At 46.1% G+C, this 20,284-nt stretch overlaps 1 protein-coding gene across 1 annotated transcript in view; it reads right to left on the bottom strand.

The window, feature by feature from the left end:
* Positions 1-1,754: 1,754 nt before the first annotated feature.
* The window catches only part of LOC123729530 (trace amine-associated receptor 6-like), an 85,756-nt gene continuing 67,226 nt past the window's right edge, over positions 1,755-20,284 (bottom strand). Inside the window, exon 2 of the mRNA XM_045704401.2 lies at positions 1,755-2,084. Coding sequence (XP_045560357.1) covers positions 1,755-2,084 — 330 coding nt within the window. The remainder of the gene's footprint in view (positions 2,085-20,284) is intronic.

The following is a 20,284-nucleotide window of genomic DNA, read 5'->3' as shown; positions in this document are numbered from 1 at the left end:
AAATGCGCTGTGCGCACGACCGTTATTTACCATTGGGATAGTGTCTAGAACGCACGAACAAAACGTCGCTGTTGGAACATAACTATGGATTATTTTGGACCAAACCTACATTTGTTATTGAAGTAGAAGTCCTGGGAGTGGATTCTGACGAAGAACAGGAAAGGTAATCAAACTTTTCTAATAGTAAATGTGATTTTGGTGAAGGCTAAACTTGGTGGGTGTCTAAATAGCTAGCCCTGTGATGCCGGGCTATCTACTCAGAATATTGCAAAATGTGCTTCATCCGAAAAGCTATTTTAAAATCGGACATATTGAGTGCATAGAGGAGTAATGTATCTATAATTCTTAAAATAATTGTTATGCTTTTTGTGAACGTTTATCGTGAGTAATTTAGTAAATTATTAGTAAATTCCCCGGAAGTTTGCGGGGGGTATGCTAGTTCTGAACATCACATGCTAATGTAAAAAGCTGGTTTTTGATATAAATATGAACTTGATTGAACAAAACATGCATGTATTGTATAACATAATGTCCTAGGTGTGTCATCTGATGAAGATCATCAAAGGTTAGTGCTGCATTTAGCTGTCTTCTGGGTTTTTGTGACATTATATGCTAGCTTGAAAAATGGGTGTCTGATTATTTCTGGCTGGGTACTCTGCTGACATAATCTAATGTTTTTCTTTTGTTGTAAAGCCTTTTTGAAATCGGACAGTGTGGTTAGATTAACGAGAGTCTTGTCTTGAAATAGCTGTAAAATAGTCATATGTTTGAGAAATTGAAGTAATAGCATTTCAAAGGTTTTGAAAATCGCGCCACAGGATTCAACTGGCTGTTACGTAGGTGGGACGAATTTGTCCCGCCTAGCCCAAGACCTGGAGAATAAACCCTCCTACTCACAGCTGCCCATGTTCCTTAATGTTGATGATATGTTTGTTACACATGGCTGAGCTCTTTAATCACCACTTCATTAAGCCAGGATTCCTATTTGACTCAGCCATGCCTCGTTGCCTGTCCAACATTTCCTTTCTCCCAACCCTTCTAATGTGACGAGCCCTGATGCTTCTCCCTCTTTTTTCCCTGGCCCGCTACAAAGTTTCTCCCTGCAGGTGGTCAACGAGTCAGAGGTGCTGAAGGAGCTCCTTAAAATTGACCCCCCAAAAGAACATCTGCTCCTATCGCCGCCAAGCCTATCTCCGACCTTTAATACCTGTCTCTCTTCTCTGGGGTGGTTCCCATTGCTTGGAAGGCAGCCACGGTTCATCCTGTATTTAAAGTTGGAGATCAAGCTGATCCTAACTGTTATAGGCCTATTTCTATTTTTCCCTGCTTATCAAAAGTATTGGAAAAACTTGTCAATAATCAGCTGACTGGCTTTCTTGATGTCTACAGTATTCTCTCTGGTATGCATTCTGGTTTCCACTCAGGTTATGGATGTGTCACTGCAACCTAAAAGGTCCTCAATGATGTCACCATTGCCCTTGATTCTAAGCAATATTGTGCTGCTATTTTTATTGACTTGACAAAGCTTTTTATATGGTACCCCATTCCATTCTTATGGGCCGGCTAAGGAATATTGGTGTCTCTGAGGGGTCTTTGGCCTGGTTTGCTAACTACCTCTCTCTGTCACGCCTTCTCTTTGTATTACCCGGTTCTGACGCTCTTCTTGTCCTGTTCCATGTCTGTGTTAATTAAATGTTCATTCTCCGTACCTGCTTCTCATCTCCAGCGTCAGTTCTTACAGAACTCTGAAGCCATCAAGCGAAGCATCGGGGAGTGCTGGCTTTTCGGTTGGTGGTGACATCGGGTCCGGGAGCCGCCACCAATGAAACCGGGGGTGCCTCAGACAGCTCGTTGGGCTTCCATGCCCTAGCTGACTCAAGAGGTGTTCTTGCCCAGGTTGGCTCAGCAGGAGCCCATCCCACGTCAGGCCTCCGCCGGATCGTCAGGGTTTTACGCCTCAGCCGGCTCATCAGGCGCCCACATTCCAGCGGGATCATCATTCCAGCGGGATCATCATGCCTCCACCAGATCATTAGGCTCCCATGCCTCAGCCGGTTCGCCAGGCTCTTACGCCTCTGCCGGTTCTCTCATCCATTTATAAGCAGATGATACAGTCTTATACTTAGCTGTCACCTTCCCCGGGTTTTGTGTTAAATGCTCTACAACAAAGCTTTCTTAGTGTCCAACATGCTTTCTCTGCCCTTAACCTTGTTCTGAACACCTCCAAAACAAAGGTCATGTGGTTTGGTAAGAAGAATGCCCCTCTCCCCACAGGTGTGATTAATACCTCTGAGGGTTTTGAGCTTGAGGTAGTCACCTGATACAAGTACTTGGGAATATGGCTAGATGGTACACTGCCCTTCTCTCAGCACATATCAAAGCTGCAGGCTAAAGTTAAATCTAGACTACATCTAGGTTTCCTCTATCGTAATTTCTCCTCTTTCACCCAGCTGCCAAACTAACCCTGATTCAGATGACCATCCTGCCCATGCTAGATTACGGAGACGTAATTTATAGATCGGCAGGTAAGGTTGCTCTCGAGCAGCTAGATGTTCTTTACGATTCAGCCATCAGATTTGCCACCAATGATCCTTATAGGAAACATCACTGCTGTCTATACTCTTCTGTAAACTGGTCATCTCTGTATACCCGTCGCAAGACCCACTGGATGATGCTAATTTATAAAACCCTCTAAGGCCTCACTCCCCACTATCTGAGATATTTACTGTAGCCCTCATCCTCCACATAGAACACCCGTTCTGCCAGTCACATTCGAACCGCCCCAGGTTCCATGTACAACAAGACAGGCAGAGCGGAAGAGAGAAAAATAACACATAACTGTTTAATTACCTCTGGTTATGGACACTTTTGCCAGCAATAAAGCTTCCACGGCCTGTTCCTCAGACAGTGAACATACATCTGGCAATATTTACATTTTCCACCCCTTGATCAGCTCGCACTCTGAAAGTAAAGAAAATAGATTATTTTTTGTTGATTTGAAAACAATAACTGAGATATGACTGTTCAATCTAAAGCAGCAGATGTTATTTTCAGGATACGTCAATACAGCACAGGAAGCTTAACACCAGACTGGTATTGTGGTTGTTCATTACTTGATGGGAAATGTGCAATATGCATACAAAACTATATACTTACCTTCCTTGAAAATCCATCTATACCGCCAAAGATGACAATGTTGTATCTTGAAAAAAGCATTGGAATTAAAAGTGAAATGTTTAAAACTTCTTTGGTATCGGTGTCCCTTCCACGGGATGGTTGAGCTAATGTAGGCTAATGCGATTAGCATGAGGTTGTAAATAACAAGAACATTTCCCAGGACATATCTGATATTGGCAGAAAGCTTAAATTCCGGTTAATCTAACTGCACTGTCCAATTTACAGTAGCTATTACAGTGAAATAATAACATGCTATTATTTGAGGAGAGTGCACACTTTTGAACATGAAAAGTTATTCATTAACAAATTAGGCACATTTGGGCAGTATTGATACAATTATAACAGAAATGCAATGGTTCATTGGATCAGTTTAAAACTTTGCACATACACTGATGCCATCTAGTGGCCAAAATCTAAATTCCACCTGGGCTGGAATAATATATGCCTTTCTCTTGCATTTCAAACATGATGGTACAAACAAAATACAAAAGAACAGTTGGTTTTTTCTTTGTATTATCATTTACCAGATCTATTGTGTTATATTCTAAAACATTCCTTTCAAATTTCCATAAACTTCAGTGTTTCCTTTCAAATGGTACCAAGACTATGCATATCCTTGCTTCAGGGCCTGAGCAACAGGCAGTTAGATTTGGGTATGTCATTTTAGGCGAAAATGTAAAAAAGGGGCTAATCCTTAATCCTTAACCTATTTACTTGCTTCATTATTGATGAAGAACAACTCCAATTTCATACATCATTGAAAATATGTCTACGAATAAGTAAGAATAAAAAAGTTTAAATAACTTCTTAGATTTGATGGAGACATAACCTTAGTACCTCAATGTGAATGAGAGACAGGGGAGCAGGAACAGAGTATTTTTGCTGAGCAATGCAACGAAGCTAGATTATTCTGGCAATGATACCTGCACCATCTACACGCTACAAAGACCCCCTAACTCTTCGCCATTGTACACGATGGCCAATTGCTTTGAGACTTCATTTGACCGTTCTAAAGCCCGCATGGGGCATCCTTGCCTTAATGGGCCTGACTTTCTGGTCTAACTCTTCATCTGACATATCAGAATAGCATTCCCTGACAGACATATTGTGTTCTTTAATTTACACTGTCATGAAATGTGATTATATATCAACTACGAAACAAATAGGACATGGCCTGCTTATGAGTTGGCATAAAAGAATTCAATTGAAAATGGCGATAACAGGCGTTCGTTGCTAAATGTTTTTGGTTAGCTTGAGAATCATAATTGCATGATTTATCATTCTACGGTATGTAGGTATGTATCTATGTAATATAGTAGAATGTTATGAACCTCCTAGCTATGTAGAAGTTGGACGGAAGAACACCCAGTGCTGCTTACCTGAGATGCCATCATCACACAGTCCTTTGTAGGTGTCCGCTATGACTTCCTTTGTGTCGGAAAGAAAGGCTGAACAGTATTGGTTGTGGCCAAAATGACACTCAAAAAAAGTTGTTTTCAAATACACTGCTCAAAAAAATAAAGGGAACACTTAAACAACACAATGTAACTCCAAGTCAATCACACTTCTGTGAAATCAAACTGTCCACTTAGGAAGCAACACTGATTGACAATAAATTTCACATGCTGTTGTGCAAATGGAATAGACAACAGGTGGAAATTATAGGCAATTAGCAAGACACCCCCAATAAAGGAGTGGTTCTGCAGGTGGTGACTACAGACCACTTCTCAGTTCCTATCTTTCCTTGCTGAAGTTTTGGTCACTTTTGAATGCTGGCGGTGCTTTCACTCTAGTGGTAGCATGAGACGGAGTCTACAACCCACACAAGTGGCTCAGGTAGTGCAGCTCATCCAGGATGGCACATTAATGCGAGCTGTGGCAAGAAGGTTTGCTGGGTCTGTCAGCGTAGTGTCCAGAGCATGGAGGCGCTAACAGGAGACAGGCCAGTACATCAGGAGACGTGGAGGAGGCCGTAGGAGGGCAACGACCCAGCAGCAGGACCGCTACCTCCGCCTTTGTGCAAGGAGGAGCAGGAGGAGCACTGCCAGAGCCCTGCAAAATGACCTCCAGCAGGCCACAAATGTGCATGTGTCTGCTCAAATGGTCAGAAACAGACTCCATGAGGGTGGTATGAGGGCCCTCGTCCACAGGTGGGGGTTGTGCTTACAGCCCAACACCGTGCAGGACGTTTGGCATTTGCCAGAGAACACCAAGATTGGCAAATTCTTCACTGGCGCCCTGTGCTCTTCACAGATGAAAGCAGGTTCACACTGAGCACATATGACAGACGTGACAGAGTCTGGAGATGCCGTGGAGAACGTTCTGCTGCCTGCAACATCCTCCAGCATGACCGGTTTGGTGGTGGGTCAGTCATGGTGTGGGGTGGCATTTCTTTGGGGGGCCGCACAGCCCTCCATGTGCTCGCCAGAGGTAGCCTGACTGCCATTAGGTACCGAGATGAGATCCTCAGACCCCTTGTGAGACCATATGCTGGTGCGGTTGGCCCTGGGTTCCTCCTAATGCAAGACAATGCTAGACCTCATGTGGCTGGAGTGTGTCAGCAGTTCCTGCAAGAGGAAGGCATTGATGCTATGGACTGGCCCACCCGTTCCCCAGACCTGAATCCAATTGAGCACATCTGGGACATCATGTCTCGCTCCATCCACCAACGCCACGTTGCACCACAGACTGTCCAGGAGTTGGCGGATGCTTTAGTCCAGGTCTGGGAGGAGATCCCTCAGGAGACCATCCGCCACCTCATCAGGAGCATGCCCAGGCGTTGTAGGGAGGTCATACAGGCACGTGGAGGACACATACACTACTGAGCCTCATTTTGACTTGTTTTAAGGACATTACATCAAAGTTGGATCAGCCTGTAGTGTGGTTTTCCACTTTAATTTTGAGTGTGACTCCAAATTCAGACCTCCATGGGTTGATAAATTGGATTTCCATTGATTTATTTTTGTGTGATTTTGTTGTCAGCACATTCAACTATGTAAAGAAAAAAGTATTTAATAAGATTATTTCATTCATTCAGATCTAGGATGTGTTATTTTAGTGTTCCCTTTATTTTTTTGAGCAGTGTACATTTTTTGGTTCTCGAAATATTTATTTGCGAAAAAAATGCATCAAGTTTTGCACTCTATTACAAAATATTTGATTGCAAAACATTATTTTACTCTGAAGCCTCGTTTTTGCTTTCAGAACAATTATTTTTGATTGAAAATAAAACAGTTTTGCTTTCGACAAAAAGACATCAATTTGTTGCAAGTTGGGGAGGGGGGCTAAAAGCTGAACAATAGGCTATTCAACCTTTACTAAAGAATAGTCTTATAGCTGAGCTAGGTGCAAAAAAAACCCATCCTATCACAGACCAGATTTGCCCTAACGAGTTAGAGCACTGATTATGCTTTTGGGTCCCAATGCACTACTTTGTCTCTAACTGACAATGAATGGGCAATATAAGCCAAATAATTAACTGATAATTATGCACGACTTCAAATGAAACAACCAGGGAGCAGGTTTCTAACCCTCAACCTTCTTGCCCGAAGTTCAGTGCACTATCGACTGTGCACCAAAAGCATGCTCAAGCCACAGAGTCGATAGAGCGCGTCCTCGCAGTAGCTTGCTACTCAATGTAATAAAGTCATGACTTTTCAAATAAGTTACCTTACATGTTATGTTGGCTGACAATTTGTTAGCTACTCTGTCCTTACGAACCGCAAAGCTTGTCATTACAGCAGTATGTACCAGTGTGTTAGCTATCTACCTAACGTTAGTAGTTATACATCAAACTTGACAGTATATTAACTATAGGCTATCTAACTTCCCAATGTTTATTGACTTGATTATTCCCGTCATTCTTAGCTTAGCTAAATGAGTTCTCAATGGACATTTGGGGCTTTCGTAAATTCGCTCTGGCTATCTACTCTGATTTCAGAGCACTCTCGTCTGTGTACCAGAGCGCATAATAATCAATTAACGAGCGCTCAACACCCGTTGAATATGGCCGGTGTCATTAAACGTCGGCAAAAAAAGCGTAATTAAATTGTTTCCAGCAGCACAGTTATAATCACCAACGCTCTGGTTAACACGAAAACTGCCTAACAAGCTCTGCTAGGGTGAGTAAAATGGTCAGAGTGGTCTCATTTGTGTCTGGAAGTAGCTAGCAAGCTAGCCATTGTTGCTATCTGTTGTAAGGCCAAAACGCTCAAATCAACCCTACTCCTCAGCCCGAACGTCCAGTGTGTGCTCCAAGAAAGAAACGGTCTGAATTTACCCAGAGGGTTTTTTGTTTTCATGGAATAGAAACACCATAATATTAATCAAATTAATCAAGCAAGTACCAGTCAAAAGTTTGGACACACCTACTTATTCCAGGATTTTTCTTTATTTTTACTATTTTCTACATTGTAGAATAATAGTGAAGACATCACAACTATGAAATAACACATTTTGAATCAGTTAAGAACAAATTCTTATTTACAAGGACAGCCTACTCATTTCTCCCTGTCGGTTAATTGAACCCCAGTCACCCGCTTGCCCTCCCCGTCTCTGGTAACGCCAATATGGAAGACTATCAAATGCTTCTCAAAGATGCCCTCTGGTGGTCAAACTAGCACTAACTTGCATTAACAGAAAAAATGGCTGACAATTTAAATAACGTGCCACAGAATGCTGCTGCAGCCCGAAAGGTGTGCCGCAATATGACGCAACTTTTAAAGGAGGAACCACTGTATTACTGAAATTTTGGTAAGACAGAAAAAGTTGTCCTCATTACCACCTCTTAGTGTACCAGTGCTTAAGGGTAACCCACTAGACAACAGGTTCTTTGTACGTGCCTTTGAACATGCTATTGAAGGCTGGACCGAGAACAGCAAAGACAGGCTGTACTTTTTGGAGCAATTCACTGTGGTGCAACCCAGACATCTAGTCCACAGTTGCCAACATATGGAGGCCAACAGAGGATATGCAGAGAACAAAAGGCTTCTGAAAAAAACACTTTGGAGATGAGTATAGAATTGCCATAGCTTAAATTGAGAAAGCTCTCAGCTGGCTGTCCAATCCATCAAGATTGAAGATTCTAAATCTTTACAAGCCTTTGCTGTTTTCCTCACTGGATGACGCAACTCCATAGATTATGTTCAATATATGCAGGAAATGGACAGGCCATCAAATATGAGAGCCATGGTCTCAAACTTATTATTTAAAGAAAAATGGATAGTGTTGGCTTACGACATACATGAGTGAAATGGCAGAAGAGACAGAAGCAGAAGTATTTTGACCTGGTTAACTCTGTTGATCGCCAGGCCAGGATAAACCCCCACTGCAGCAGTGAGGGGAGGTTCAGGGCCTGTGAGTAGGCCAAGTGTTCTGAACACTTAACGTGTTACAAAAGTAAAGTTATATAATAATATAACTTTTTTTCAGTAAAGGAGTAATGTAACAGGTTACTTTTTACATTTTAGAAATGATATTATTGGTACTTTTTCCAGTAACACGTGCACTACTTTTCTGAAAATATTTCCCCACCGGGAGCAGTGTTTCCATGATCCGATCTCAACTTTTTTCCACATTTAGTTCTCAAGCGAGCGGAGAAAGGTTGTTCGGAGAATGAAATGACAGCTGCTGTCCATAGAAATGGTTAGAAGTCGCACCTTTTGATATTTGCCATTTATTGCTTCTGTGATAGAAAAGCTCATAGAGGTATTCACAGTCGAGTGTGCTCTCTATACGTCTCCTAAGCATTGGTCAACCAACACTGGTGTCTGGAGAGAAAGTTCACATTCCCCTTCTCAGACGTTGCATGCATCAACCAATCGTTGTGTACCACATTGCTCTAACATGTGCTTAATTGATACAACTGTACATATTCTTCTCATTGATTCCAGCAGTCACAGTAATTTTTAACGTACTGGTGATCATCTCTCACTTCAAGCAGCTTCACACTCCAACCAACCTGCTCATCCTCTCTCTGGCTGTGGCAGATCTCCTGGTGGGACTGATTGTGATACCAGTAACGACTGTAGCAATAATGGAACCATGCTGGGGTTTTGGGGAATATTTCTGTGTGTTTGAATTCTACATCTCGTGTTCATGTACTTCTTTATCTCTGGGCAATTTGGTCTTGATATCTGTTGCTGTGTGTGATCCCTTATTGTACCACTCTAATATAACAATAACAAGAATAATGTGTTGTACTGTCGTGGCCAAAAGTTTTGAGAATGACACAAATATAAATTTTCTGTCACGATTCCCACCGACGGTGGCGCCCCCTCCTGCTCGGGTGGCGCTCGGCGGTCGTCGTCACCGGCCTATTAGCTGCCACTGATTCCCTTTTGCTTTTCCCTTTTTTTATTTTGTGACACCTGTGGTCAATTAGCCATTAGAGGGGCTATTTAGTTTAGCTGGCCCGCTCCTGTTCGTGCGGGATTAATGATTGTTTCTTGTGTGACGGCTTGTGTTCATGTCGACGTTGTTGTACGCCGCATGTATTTTCTCCCCTGTGTGTGGGAACATTTGTTTTTTGTGAGTGTATATTAAAAACACCACTACCCTGTGTTCGCTGCTTCCTGCGCCTCATTCCTCCTCCACAATTACCAAGCCTTAACAGAATCCCGCACCACGATAGAAGGCATGGAATCAGCGGGAGCAGCGGCCACTCCTCTGCCCTCGATGGAGGAACGCGTACTCCACCACATGACAGTCCTCCATCGCATCGGATCGGCAATGGACCAGATGATGGAGAGGATGGACAGATGGGAGAGAAGTGGTATCCTCTCTCCACCTCCACCTCCCCCGATACAGCCATCTTCGCCTCCCATGACGTCTGGCTCTGGCGCGCTTCGTCTGGCGCTCCCGAGGGAGTACGATGGGGCGGCGGCTGGGTGCCAGGGGTTTTTGCTCCAGCTTGAGCTGTACCTGGCCACCGTCAGACCTGCTCCCACGGGGGAGGAGAGCGTGAGTGCCCTCGTTTCCTGCCTGACGGGCAGAGCTCTGGAGTGGGCTAATGCGGTCTGGAACGGTCCAGACTCGGCGAGGGACCACTACCCGGAGTTCACCCGCCGCTTTCGGGCCGTGTTCGACCACCCTCCGGAAGGAAGAGCGGCGGGTGAACGGCTGTTCCACCTCAGGCAGGAGACGAGGAGTGCCCAGGACTTCGCGCTGGACTTCAGGACCTTGGCTGCTGGGGCGGGGTGGAACGACAGGGCCCTCATAGACCACTACCGCTGCAGTCTCCGGGCGGACGTCCGCAGGGAGCTGGCCTGTCGGGACACAGCTCTGTCCCTGGACGAACTGATAGATATGTCCATACGACTGGACAACTTGCTGGCTGCCGGCGGGCGTTCGGAGAGGGTCCTGCCCGTTCCACCCCCGTGCACCCCCGCCCCTACCCCTATGGAGGTAGGGGGGGCCGTGCCAAGGGGCACCGGAGGAGGTGGCTCCTCCTGCACCAGCTGTGGTCGGAGAGGACACACGGCCGACCGGTGCCGGAGGAGCCAGTCTGGGAGTCGAGATGGTAGGCAGAACACTTCTCTGTTACCTCAGGTGAGTCAGCACCAGATTCACCCAGAACCCCCTGTTGGTCATGTGTTTTTACCTGTTTTGTTTACAAAATTTTTTCCCTCTTCCCAGCATAGGGCGCTAGTCGATTCAGGCGCAGCTGGGAATTTTATGGACCGTGGACTTGCCATTAAGCTGGGCATTCCGCGGGTGCCGATAGATTCTCCTTTCCCCGTGCACTCCCTAGATAGCCGACCATTAGGGTCAGGGCTAGTCAGGGAGTCTACGGTGCCACTGGACATGGTAACGCTGGGGAATCATAAGGAACGCATTTGTTTTTTCCTTATTGACTCGCCTGCGTTTCTGGTGGTGCTGGGGGTCCCCTGGCTGGCTGGTCACAATCCCCGTATTTCGTGGAAACAGGGGGTTCTCCAGGGGTGGTCAGAGGAGTGTTCAGGTAGGTGTCTAGGAGTTTCCATAGGTGCCACGTCGGTGGAGAGTCCAGACCAGGTGTCCACCGGGCGCATTCCCCCCGAATACGCCGATTTGGCGATCGCTTTTTGTAAAAAGAGGGCGACTAAATTACCACCTCATCGACAGGGGGATTGTGCGATAGATCTCCAGGTTAACGCTGCGCTTCCCAGGAGTCACGTGTACCCCTTGTCACAGGAGGAGACGGCGGCTATGGAGACATATGTCACGGAATCCCTGGGACAGGGGTACATTCGGCCCTCCATCTCACCCGCTTCCTCGAGTTTCTTTTTTGTGAAGAAAAAGGAGGGAGGTCTGCGTCCGTGCATTGATTACCGAGGTCTAAACGCTATTACGGTGGGGTTTAGTTACCCACTACCTCTCATCGCTACGGCGGTGGAATCATTTCACGGAGCGCAGTTCTTCACAAAACTGGATCTCAGGAGCACCTATAACCTGGTGCGTATCAAGAAGGGAGACGAGTGGAAAACCGCCTTTAGTACCACATCGGGCCATTATGAGTACCTCGTCATGCCGTATGGGTTGAAAAATGCTCCAGCCGTCTTTCAATCCTTTGTTGACGAGATTCTCAGGGACCTGCACGGGCAGGGCGTGATTGTATATATCGATGACATTCTGATATATTCCGCCACCCGCTCCGCGCATGTGTCCCTGGTGCGCAAGGTGCTTGGTACACTGCTGAAGCATGACCTATACGTTAAGGCTGAGAAGTGTGAGTTTTCCAAACGAATCGTCTCCTTTCTGGGTTATCGCATTTCCACCACGGGGGTGGTAATGGAGTGTGACCGCGTTAAGGCCGTGCGTAATTGGCCGACTCCAACCACGGTGAAGGAGGTGCAGCGGTTTTTAGGCTTTGCCAATTACTACCGGAGGTTTATCCGGGGTTTTGGCCAGGTAGCGGCTCCCATTACCTCACTGCTGAAGGGGGGGCCGGTGCGTTTGCGATGGTCGACGGAGGCGGACGGAGCCTTCAAGAAATTGAAGACGCTGTTCACCGACGCACCCGTGTTGGAGCACCCGGACCCGTCTTTAGCGTTCGTAGTGGAGGTGGACGCATCCGAGGCTGGGGTGGGTGCCGTGCTATCACAGCGCTCGGGTGCGCCATTGAAACTCCGCCCCTGCGCTTTCTTTTCGAAGAAGCTCAGTTCGGCGGAGCGTAACTACGATGTGGGGGACAGGGAGTTGCTAGCAGTGGCTAAAGCTTTGAGGGTGTGGCGGCACTGGCTTGAGGGGGCTAAACACCCCTTTCTCATCTGGACCGACCACCGAAACCTGGAGTACATCCGGGCAGCGAGGAGACTGAATCCACGTCAGGCGAGGTGGGCCATGTTCTTTGCCCGGTTTAGGTTTACCATCTCCTATAGACCGGGTTCCCTAAATACTAAGGCCGACGCGCTGTCCCATCTCTATGACACGGAGGACCGGCCCATCGATCCAACTCCCATCATTCCAGCGTCTAGGCTGGTGGCACCTGTGGTATGGGAGGTGGACGCGGACATCGAGCGGGCATTGGTGTTGGAACCTGCGCCTGCGCAGGTGCCCGTGGGGCGCATGTATGTGCCGCTCGGTGTTCGTGATCGTTTGATTCGGTGGGCGCACACGCTACCTACTGCGGGTCATCCTGGTGAGGCGAGGACAGTGGGGAGTCTAAGGGGGAAGTACTGGTGGCCCACCTTAGCTAAGGACGTGAGGTCCTATGTCTCTTCCTGTTCGGTGTGTGCCCAGAGTAAGGCTCCTAGGCATCTACCAAGAGGGAAGTTACAGCCCCTCCCCGTTCCACAACGACCATGGTCGCACCTGTCCATTGACTTCCTGACAGATCTTCCCCCCTCTCAGGGGAACACGGCGATTCTGGTGGTTGTGGATCGGTTCTCTAAGTCCTGCCGTCTCCTCCCATTGCCCGGTCTCCCTACGGCCCTGCAGACTGCGGAGGCCCTATTTACCCACGTCTTCCGGCACTACGGGGTGCCGGAGGACATTGTCTCTGATCGAGGTTCCCAGTTCACATCCAGGGTCTGGAGAGCGTTTATGGAGCGGCTGGGGGTCTCGGTCAGTTTGACCTCCGGTTATCACCCCGAGAGCAATGGGCAGGCGGAGAGGGTGAACCAGGAGGTGGGCAGGTTCCTGAGGTCGTATTGCCAGGACCGGCCAGGGGAGTGGGCGAGGTATATTCCCTGGGCTGAGTTAGCCCAGAACTCACTTCGCCACTCCTCTACTAACATATCACCCTTTCAGTGTGTGTTAGGTTACCAGCCGGTCCTGGCACCATGGCACCGGAGTCAGACCGAGGCTCCTGCGGTGGAGGACTGGGTCCAGCACTCCAAGGAGACCTGGAGAGCCGTCCAGGACTCACTAAAGGAGGCCAGTGCGCGGCAGAAGAGGAGTGCTGACCGCCACCGCAGTGAGGCGCCCGTGTTCGCACCGGGAGACAGGGTCTGGCTCTCGACCCGGAACCTGCCCCTCCGCGTGCCCTGCCGGAAGCTGGGGCCGCAGTGTGTGGGGCCCTTCAAAGTCCTGAGGAGGATAAACGAGGTGTGTTATCGGTTGCAACTCCCTTCCTATTACCGTATTAACCCCTCGTTTCATGTGTCTCTCCTCAGGCCGGTGGTAGCTGGTCCCCTTCACGAAGATGAGGTGCCGGAGGTCCCTCCGCCCCCTCTGGACATCGGGGGGTCCCCGGCGTACAGCGTACGGGCCATTCTGGACTCGCGACGCCGGGCGAGGGGCCTACAGTACCTCGTGGACTGGGAGGGGTACGGCCCGGAGGAGAGGTGCCGGGTGCCGGCTGCGGACGTCCTGGACCCATCTATGTTGAGGGAGTTCCACCACCTCCGTCCGGATCACCCTGCCCCTCGCCCTCCGGGTCGACCTCGAGGCCGGTGTCGGCGCGCTGCGGGAGCCGCGCGTCAGGAGGGGGGTACTGTCACGATTCCCACCGACGGTGGCGCCCCCTCCTGCTCGGGTGGCGCTCGGCGGTCGTCGTCACCGGCCTATTAGCTGCCACCGATTCCCTTTTGCTTTTCCCTTTTTTTATTTTGTGACACCTGTGGTCAATTAGCCATTAGAGGGGCTATTTAGTTTAGCTGGCCCGCTCCTGTTCGTGCGGGATTAATGATTGTTTCTTGTGTGACGGCTTGTGTTCATGTCGACGTTGTTGTACGCCGCATGTATTTTCTCCCCTGTGTGTGGGAACATTTGTTTTTTGTGAGTGTATATTAAAAATACCACTACCCTGTGTTCGCTGCTTCCTGCGCCTCATTCCTCCTCCACAATTACCAAGCCTTAACATTTTCACAAAGTCTGCTGCCTTAGTTTCTATACACAATTTGCATATACTCCAGAATGTTATGAAGAGTGATCAGATGAATTGAAATTAATTGCGAAGTCCCTCTTTGACATGCAAATGAACTGAATCCCCAAAAAACCTTTCCACTGCATTTCAGCCCTGCCACAAAAGGACCGGCTGACATCATGTCAGTGATTCTCTCGTTAACACAGGTGTGAGTGTTGAGTAGGACAAGGCTGGAGATCACTCTGTCCTGCTGATTGAGTTTGAATAACAGACTGGAAGCTTCAAAAAGAGGGTGGTGCTTGGAATCATTGTTCTTCCTCTGTCAATCATGGTTACTTGCAAGCAAACACGTGCCGTCATCATTGCTTTGCACAAAAAGGGCTTCAGAGGCAAGGATATTGCTGCCAGTAAGATTGCACCTAAATCAACCATTTATCGGATCATCAAGAACTTCAAGGAGAGCGGTTCAATTGTTGTGAAGAAGGCTTCAGGGCGCCCAAGAAATTCCAGCAAGCGCCAGGACCGTCTCCTAAACTTGATTCAGCTGCGGGATCGGGGCACCACCAGTACAGAGCTTGCTCAGGAATGGCAGCAGGCAGGTGTGAGTACATCTGCATGCACAGTGAGGCGAAGACTTTTGGAGGATGGCCTGGTGTCAAGAAGGGCAGCAAAGAAGCCACTTATCTCCAGGAAAAACATCAGGGACAGACTGATATTCTGCAAAAGGTACAGGGATTGGACTGCTGAGGACTGGGGTAAAGTCATTTTCTCTGATGAATCCCCTTTCCGATTGTTTGGGGCATCCGGAAAAAAGCTTGTCCGGAGAAGACAAGGTGAGCTCTACCATCAGTCCTGTGTCATAGCAACAGTAAAGCATCCTGAGACCATTCATGTGTGGGGTTGCTTCTCAGCCAAGGGAGTGGGCTCACTCACAATTTTGCTTAAGAACACAGCCATGAATAAAGAATGGTACCAAGACATCCTCCGAGAGCAACTTCTCTCAACCATCCAGGAACCATTTGGTGACAAACAATGCCTTTTCCAGCATGATGGAGCACCTTGCCATAAGGCAAAAGTGATAACTAAGTGGCTCGGGGAACAAAACATCGATATTTTGGGTCCATGGCCAGGAAACTCCCCAGACCTTAATCCCATTGAGAACTTGTGGTCAACCCTCAATAGGCGGGTGGACAAACAAAACCCCACAAATTCTGACAAACTCCAAGAATTGATTATGCATGAATGGGCTGCCATCAGTCAGGATGTGGGCCAGAAGTTTATTCACAGCATGCCAGGGCGGATTGCAGAGGTTTTGAAAATGAAGGGTCAACACTGCAAATATTGACTCTTTGCATCAACTTCATGTGATTGTCAATAAAAGCCTTTAACACTTATGAAATGCATGTAATTATACTTCAGTATTCCATAGTGACATCAGACAAAAATATCTAAAGACACTGAAGCAGCAGACTTTGTGAAAATGTATATTTGTGTCATTCTCAAAACTTTTGGCCACGACTGAATATCCATTACCTGGTGTTGTTGTATCATATACCGTGCTGCTATTATAGAAAACTTTGTAAATGTACAGGTACCAAGTAGGTGTTTGAAAGAATGTTTTATTGTTGAAGGAATAACCTGGGGTAATATCATTGACCTTGTATTTACAATGGTTGTCCCATGCTCTATTATTATAACACTTTATATGAAAATCTTTGTGGTGGCCGGATCACAGGCCAGGAAGGTATTTTCAAAAGAGGCTGTCAGTGTGTATGGTGTTAAAAATGTACAGGCAAATAAGTCTGAGAGAAAAGTAGCACAAACTCTAGCTATCTCATTTGTTGGATTCTATTTACATTTGTATTACTTTTTTTATTTAATTGACAATGTATAATCAGTAATCATCAGCATTCTTCCACTTGTTAATTCCTTAATTAATCCAACAATTTATGCTTTCTTTTATCCATGGTTCAAAGAAACATCTAAACGTATTTTAACTCGGGTGAAGTTGTATTAATTAATTAATATAATGATTTTGAAATGGTTTAGATTTTTACTTTTACTTTTGATACTTAAGTACATTGTGCCCCTGGCTATCCATCAATAAAAATAAAAAATAAATACAATTGTGCCGTCTGGGTTAATATAAGGAATTTGAAATGATTTATACTTTTACACATGTATGGCAACTTAGTACTTTTTCCACCACTGCATATGGCTGGGGGTTATAGCGTTTCTTTCACATGACCCATCAATTTAGACAAGTGTATCTGGGTAAGCGTCATCTAATATTTATCAAATATTTTTATCGGGACACTTTCTGTTTACCTGGAATTTTTCCTTATTGTAGGCTATTACCACTTTTAGTCTTAATCTTTACTACACTACTCACTGTTTAGCACATGACCTCATGTGAAGTCGTTCTGCCCCTGAGCAAGGCAGTTAACCCACTGTTCCTAGGCCGTCATTGAAAATAAGAATTTGTTCTTAACTGACTTGCCTAGTTAAACAAAGGTAAAATAAAATAAAATAAAAAATCCTTAAAGAGATGAGTGGGGCTGGATTAAGAGGGTGTGAACAAGGCTGAATGGATGTAGACAAAGGAGTGGTCTCTGGTAGATACCAAAATATTCAAAGGCCCTTTTCTCAAATTTGAGTTTACAAGTGTATCAACTTTGAAAGTAGAATTATTTTCCCAATGTTCCTCAAAAATGCCATCCATGTATGATATACCATTTTGTAGCTCTTTGTCTCTACTTTTATCCAATGTAAAAAAAAACATTTCACATTTTTCTACCTAAGACCGAATCCAGGTGGTGAGTCACAATAGGTTTGTTGGGGAATGTGTGTTTGTGTGTATGAGGCCAAGCTGCCTGGTTGGTGTCAGGTTACAATAGAACCAAGAAAATGATCAAATGCCTTCTTTTAGAAGAAAATGATATCTCTACCCCAACTCTTTCACTACCCCACCTCTATATCTCCACCCCCTCTATCTCTACCCCCCCTCTATATCTCTACCCCCTCTATATCTCTACCCCACCTCTATCTCTATCCCATCTCTTTCACTACCCAACCCCTTTCACTACCCCACCTCTTTCACTACCCTGCCACTATATCTCAACCCCCTCTATCTTTACCCGCCCTCTATCTCTACACACCTTTAGGTGGACACCTCTTACTTTGTCTCTCTGTAGACATCTCTCTCCCTAGTCAAACCTCTCGCTCTTTAATTCCGAACATCACTCAGTTCAATTCAAGGGGCTTTATTGGCATGGGAAACATTTGTTAACATTGCCAAAGCAAGTGAGGTAGATAATATACAAAAGTGAAATAAACAATAAAAGTTAACAGTAAACATTACACATACAGAAGTTTCAAAATAATAAAGACATTACAAATGTCATATTATGTATATATACGGTGTTGTAACAATGTACAAATGGTTAAAGTACACAAGGGAAAATAAATAAGCATGCATATGGTTTGTATTTACAATGGTGTTTGTTCTTCACTGGTTGCCCTTTTGTTGTGGCAACAGGTCACAAATCTTGCTGCTGTGATGGCACACTGTGGAATTTCACCCAGTAGATATGGGAGTTATCAAACTTGGGTTTGTTTTTTCGAATTCGTTGTGGATCTGTGTAATCTGAGGGAAATATGTGTCTCTAATATGGTCATACATTGGGCAGGAGGTTAGGAAGTGCAGCTCAGTTTCCACCTCATTTTGTGGGCAGTGTGCATATACAGTGAGGGAAAAATGTTATAAATTGATTTGCATTTTAACGAGGGAAATAAGTATTTGACCCCTCTGCAAAACATGACTTAGTACTTGGTGGCAAAACCCTTGTTGGCAATCACAGAGGTCAGACGTTTCTTGTAGTTGGCCACCAGGTTTGCAGACATCTCAGGAGGGATTTTGTCCCACTCCTCTTTGCAGATCTTCTCCAAGTCATTAAGGTTTCGAGGCTGACGTTGGGCAACTCGAACCTTCAGCTCCCTCCACAGATTTTCTATGGGATTAAGGTCTGGAGACTGGCTAGGCCACTCCAGGACCTTAATGTGCTTCTTCTTGAGCCACTCCTTTGTTGCCTTGGCCATGTGTTTTGGGTTATTGTCATGCTGGAATACCCATCCACAACCCATTTTCAATGCCCTGGCTGAGGGAAAGAGGTTCTCACCCAAGATTTGACGGTACATGGCCCCCCCGTCCATCGTCCCTTTGATGCGGTGAAGTTGTCCTGTCCACTTAGCAGAAAAACACCCCCAAAGCATAATGTTTCCACCTCCATGTTTGACGGTGGGGATGTTGTTCTTGGGGTCATAGGCAGCATTCCTCCTCCTCCAAACACGGCGAGTTGAGTTGATGCCAAAGAGCTCCATTTTGGTCTCATCTGACCACAACACTTTCACCCAGTTGTCCTCTGAATAATTCAGATGTTCATTGGCAAACTTCAGATGGGCATGTATATGTGCTTTCTTGAGCAGGGGGACCTTGCAGGCGCTGCAGGATTTCAGTCCTTCACGGCGTAGTGTGTTACCAATTGTTTTCTTGGTGACTATGGTCCCAGCTGCCTTGAGATCATTGACAAGATCCTCCCGTGTAGTTCTGGGCTGATTCCTCACCGTTCTCATGATCATTGCAACTCCACGAGGTGAGATCTTGCATGGAGCCCCAGGCCGAGGGAGATTGACAGTTCTTTTGTGTTTCTTCCATTTGCGAATAATCGCACCAACTGTTGTCACCTTCTCACCAAGCTGCTTGGCGATGGTCTTGTAGCCCATTCCAGCCTTGTGTAGGTCTACAATCTTGTCCCCGACATCCTTGGAGAGCTCTTTGGTCTTGGCCATGGTGGAGAGTTTGGAATCTGATTGATTGATTGCTTCTGTGGACAGGTGTCTTTTATACAAGCTGTCTTTTATACAAACTGAGATTAGGAGCACTCCCTGTAAGAGTGTGCTCCTAATCTCAGCTCGTTACCTGTATAAAAGACACCTGGGAGCCAGAAATCTTTCTGATTGAGAGGGGGTTGAATACTTATTTCCCTCATTAAAATGCAAATCAATTTATAACATTTTTGGTCCAGGTTCATCTCTCTGTAGGTGATGGCTTTGTTATGGAAGGTTTGGGAATCGCTTGTAGTGGTTGTAGAATTTAACGGCTCTTTTCTGGATTTTGATAATTAGTGGGTATCGGCCTAATTCTGCTCTGCATGCGTTATTTGCTGTTCTACGTTGTACACTGAGGATATTTTTCCAGAATTCTGCATGCAATCTCAATTTGGTGTTTGTTCCATTTTGTGAAATCTTGGTTGGTGAGCAATGGGTACTATGACTGATTCAAGTATTTTTAGCCAGATCCTAATTGGTATGTTGAATTTTATGTTCCTTTTGATGGCATAGAATGCCCTTCTTGCCTTGTCTCTCAGATCGTTCACAGCTTTGTGGAAGTTACCTGTGGCACTGATGTTTAGGCCACGGTATGTATCGTTTTTTGTGTGCTCTAGGGCAACGGTGTCTAGATGGAATTTGGTCTTACTGAGATTTACTGTCAGGGCACAGGTCTGGCAGAATCTGTCCCGAATATCTAGGTGCTGCTGTAGGCCCTCCTTGGTTGGTGACAGAAGCACCAGATCATCAGCAAACAGTAGACATTTGACTTCAGATTCTCTCTCTCTCGCTACACCCCCCTACTTCAAACATACATCTGCTAACTTTTTGTTGCTTCTAACATCTATATTGTAACACACAGTTCAACTATCTTCTCTCCCAGTAGGAGTATGCCCATGCACTGCTTTCTCACTAACTGCTCTCCATCCTCCC

Source organism: Salmo salar, chromosome 21 (genome assembly GCF_965601325.2).
Source record: "Salmo salar chromosome 21, fSalSal1, whole genome shotgun sequence".
Classification (NCBI taxonomy): Eukaryota; Metazoa; Chordata; class Actinopteri; order Salmoniformes; family Salmonidae; genus Salmo; species Salmo salar.
The sequence above is the reverse complement of the archived record's forward strand: the minus strand, read 5'-3'. Positions and strand labels throughout refer to the sequence as shown.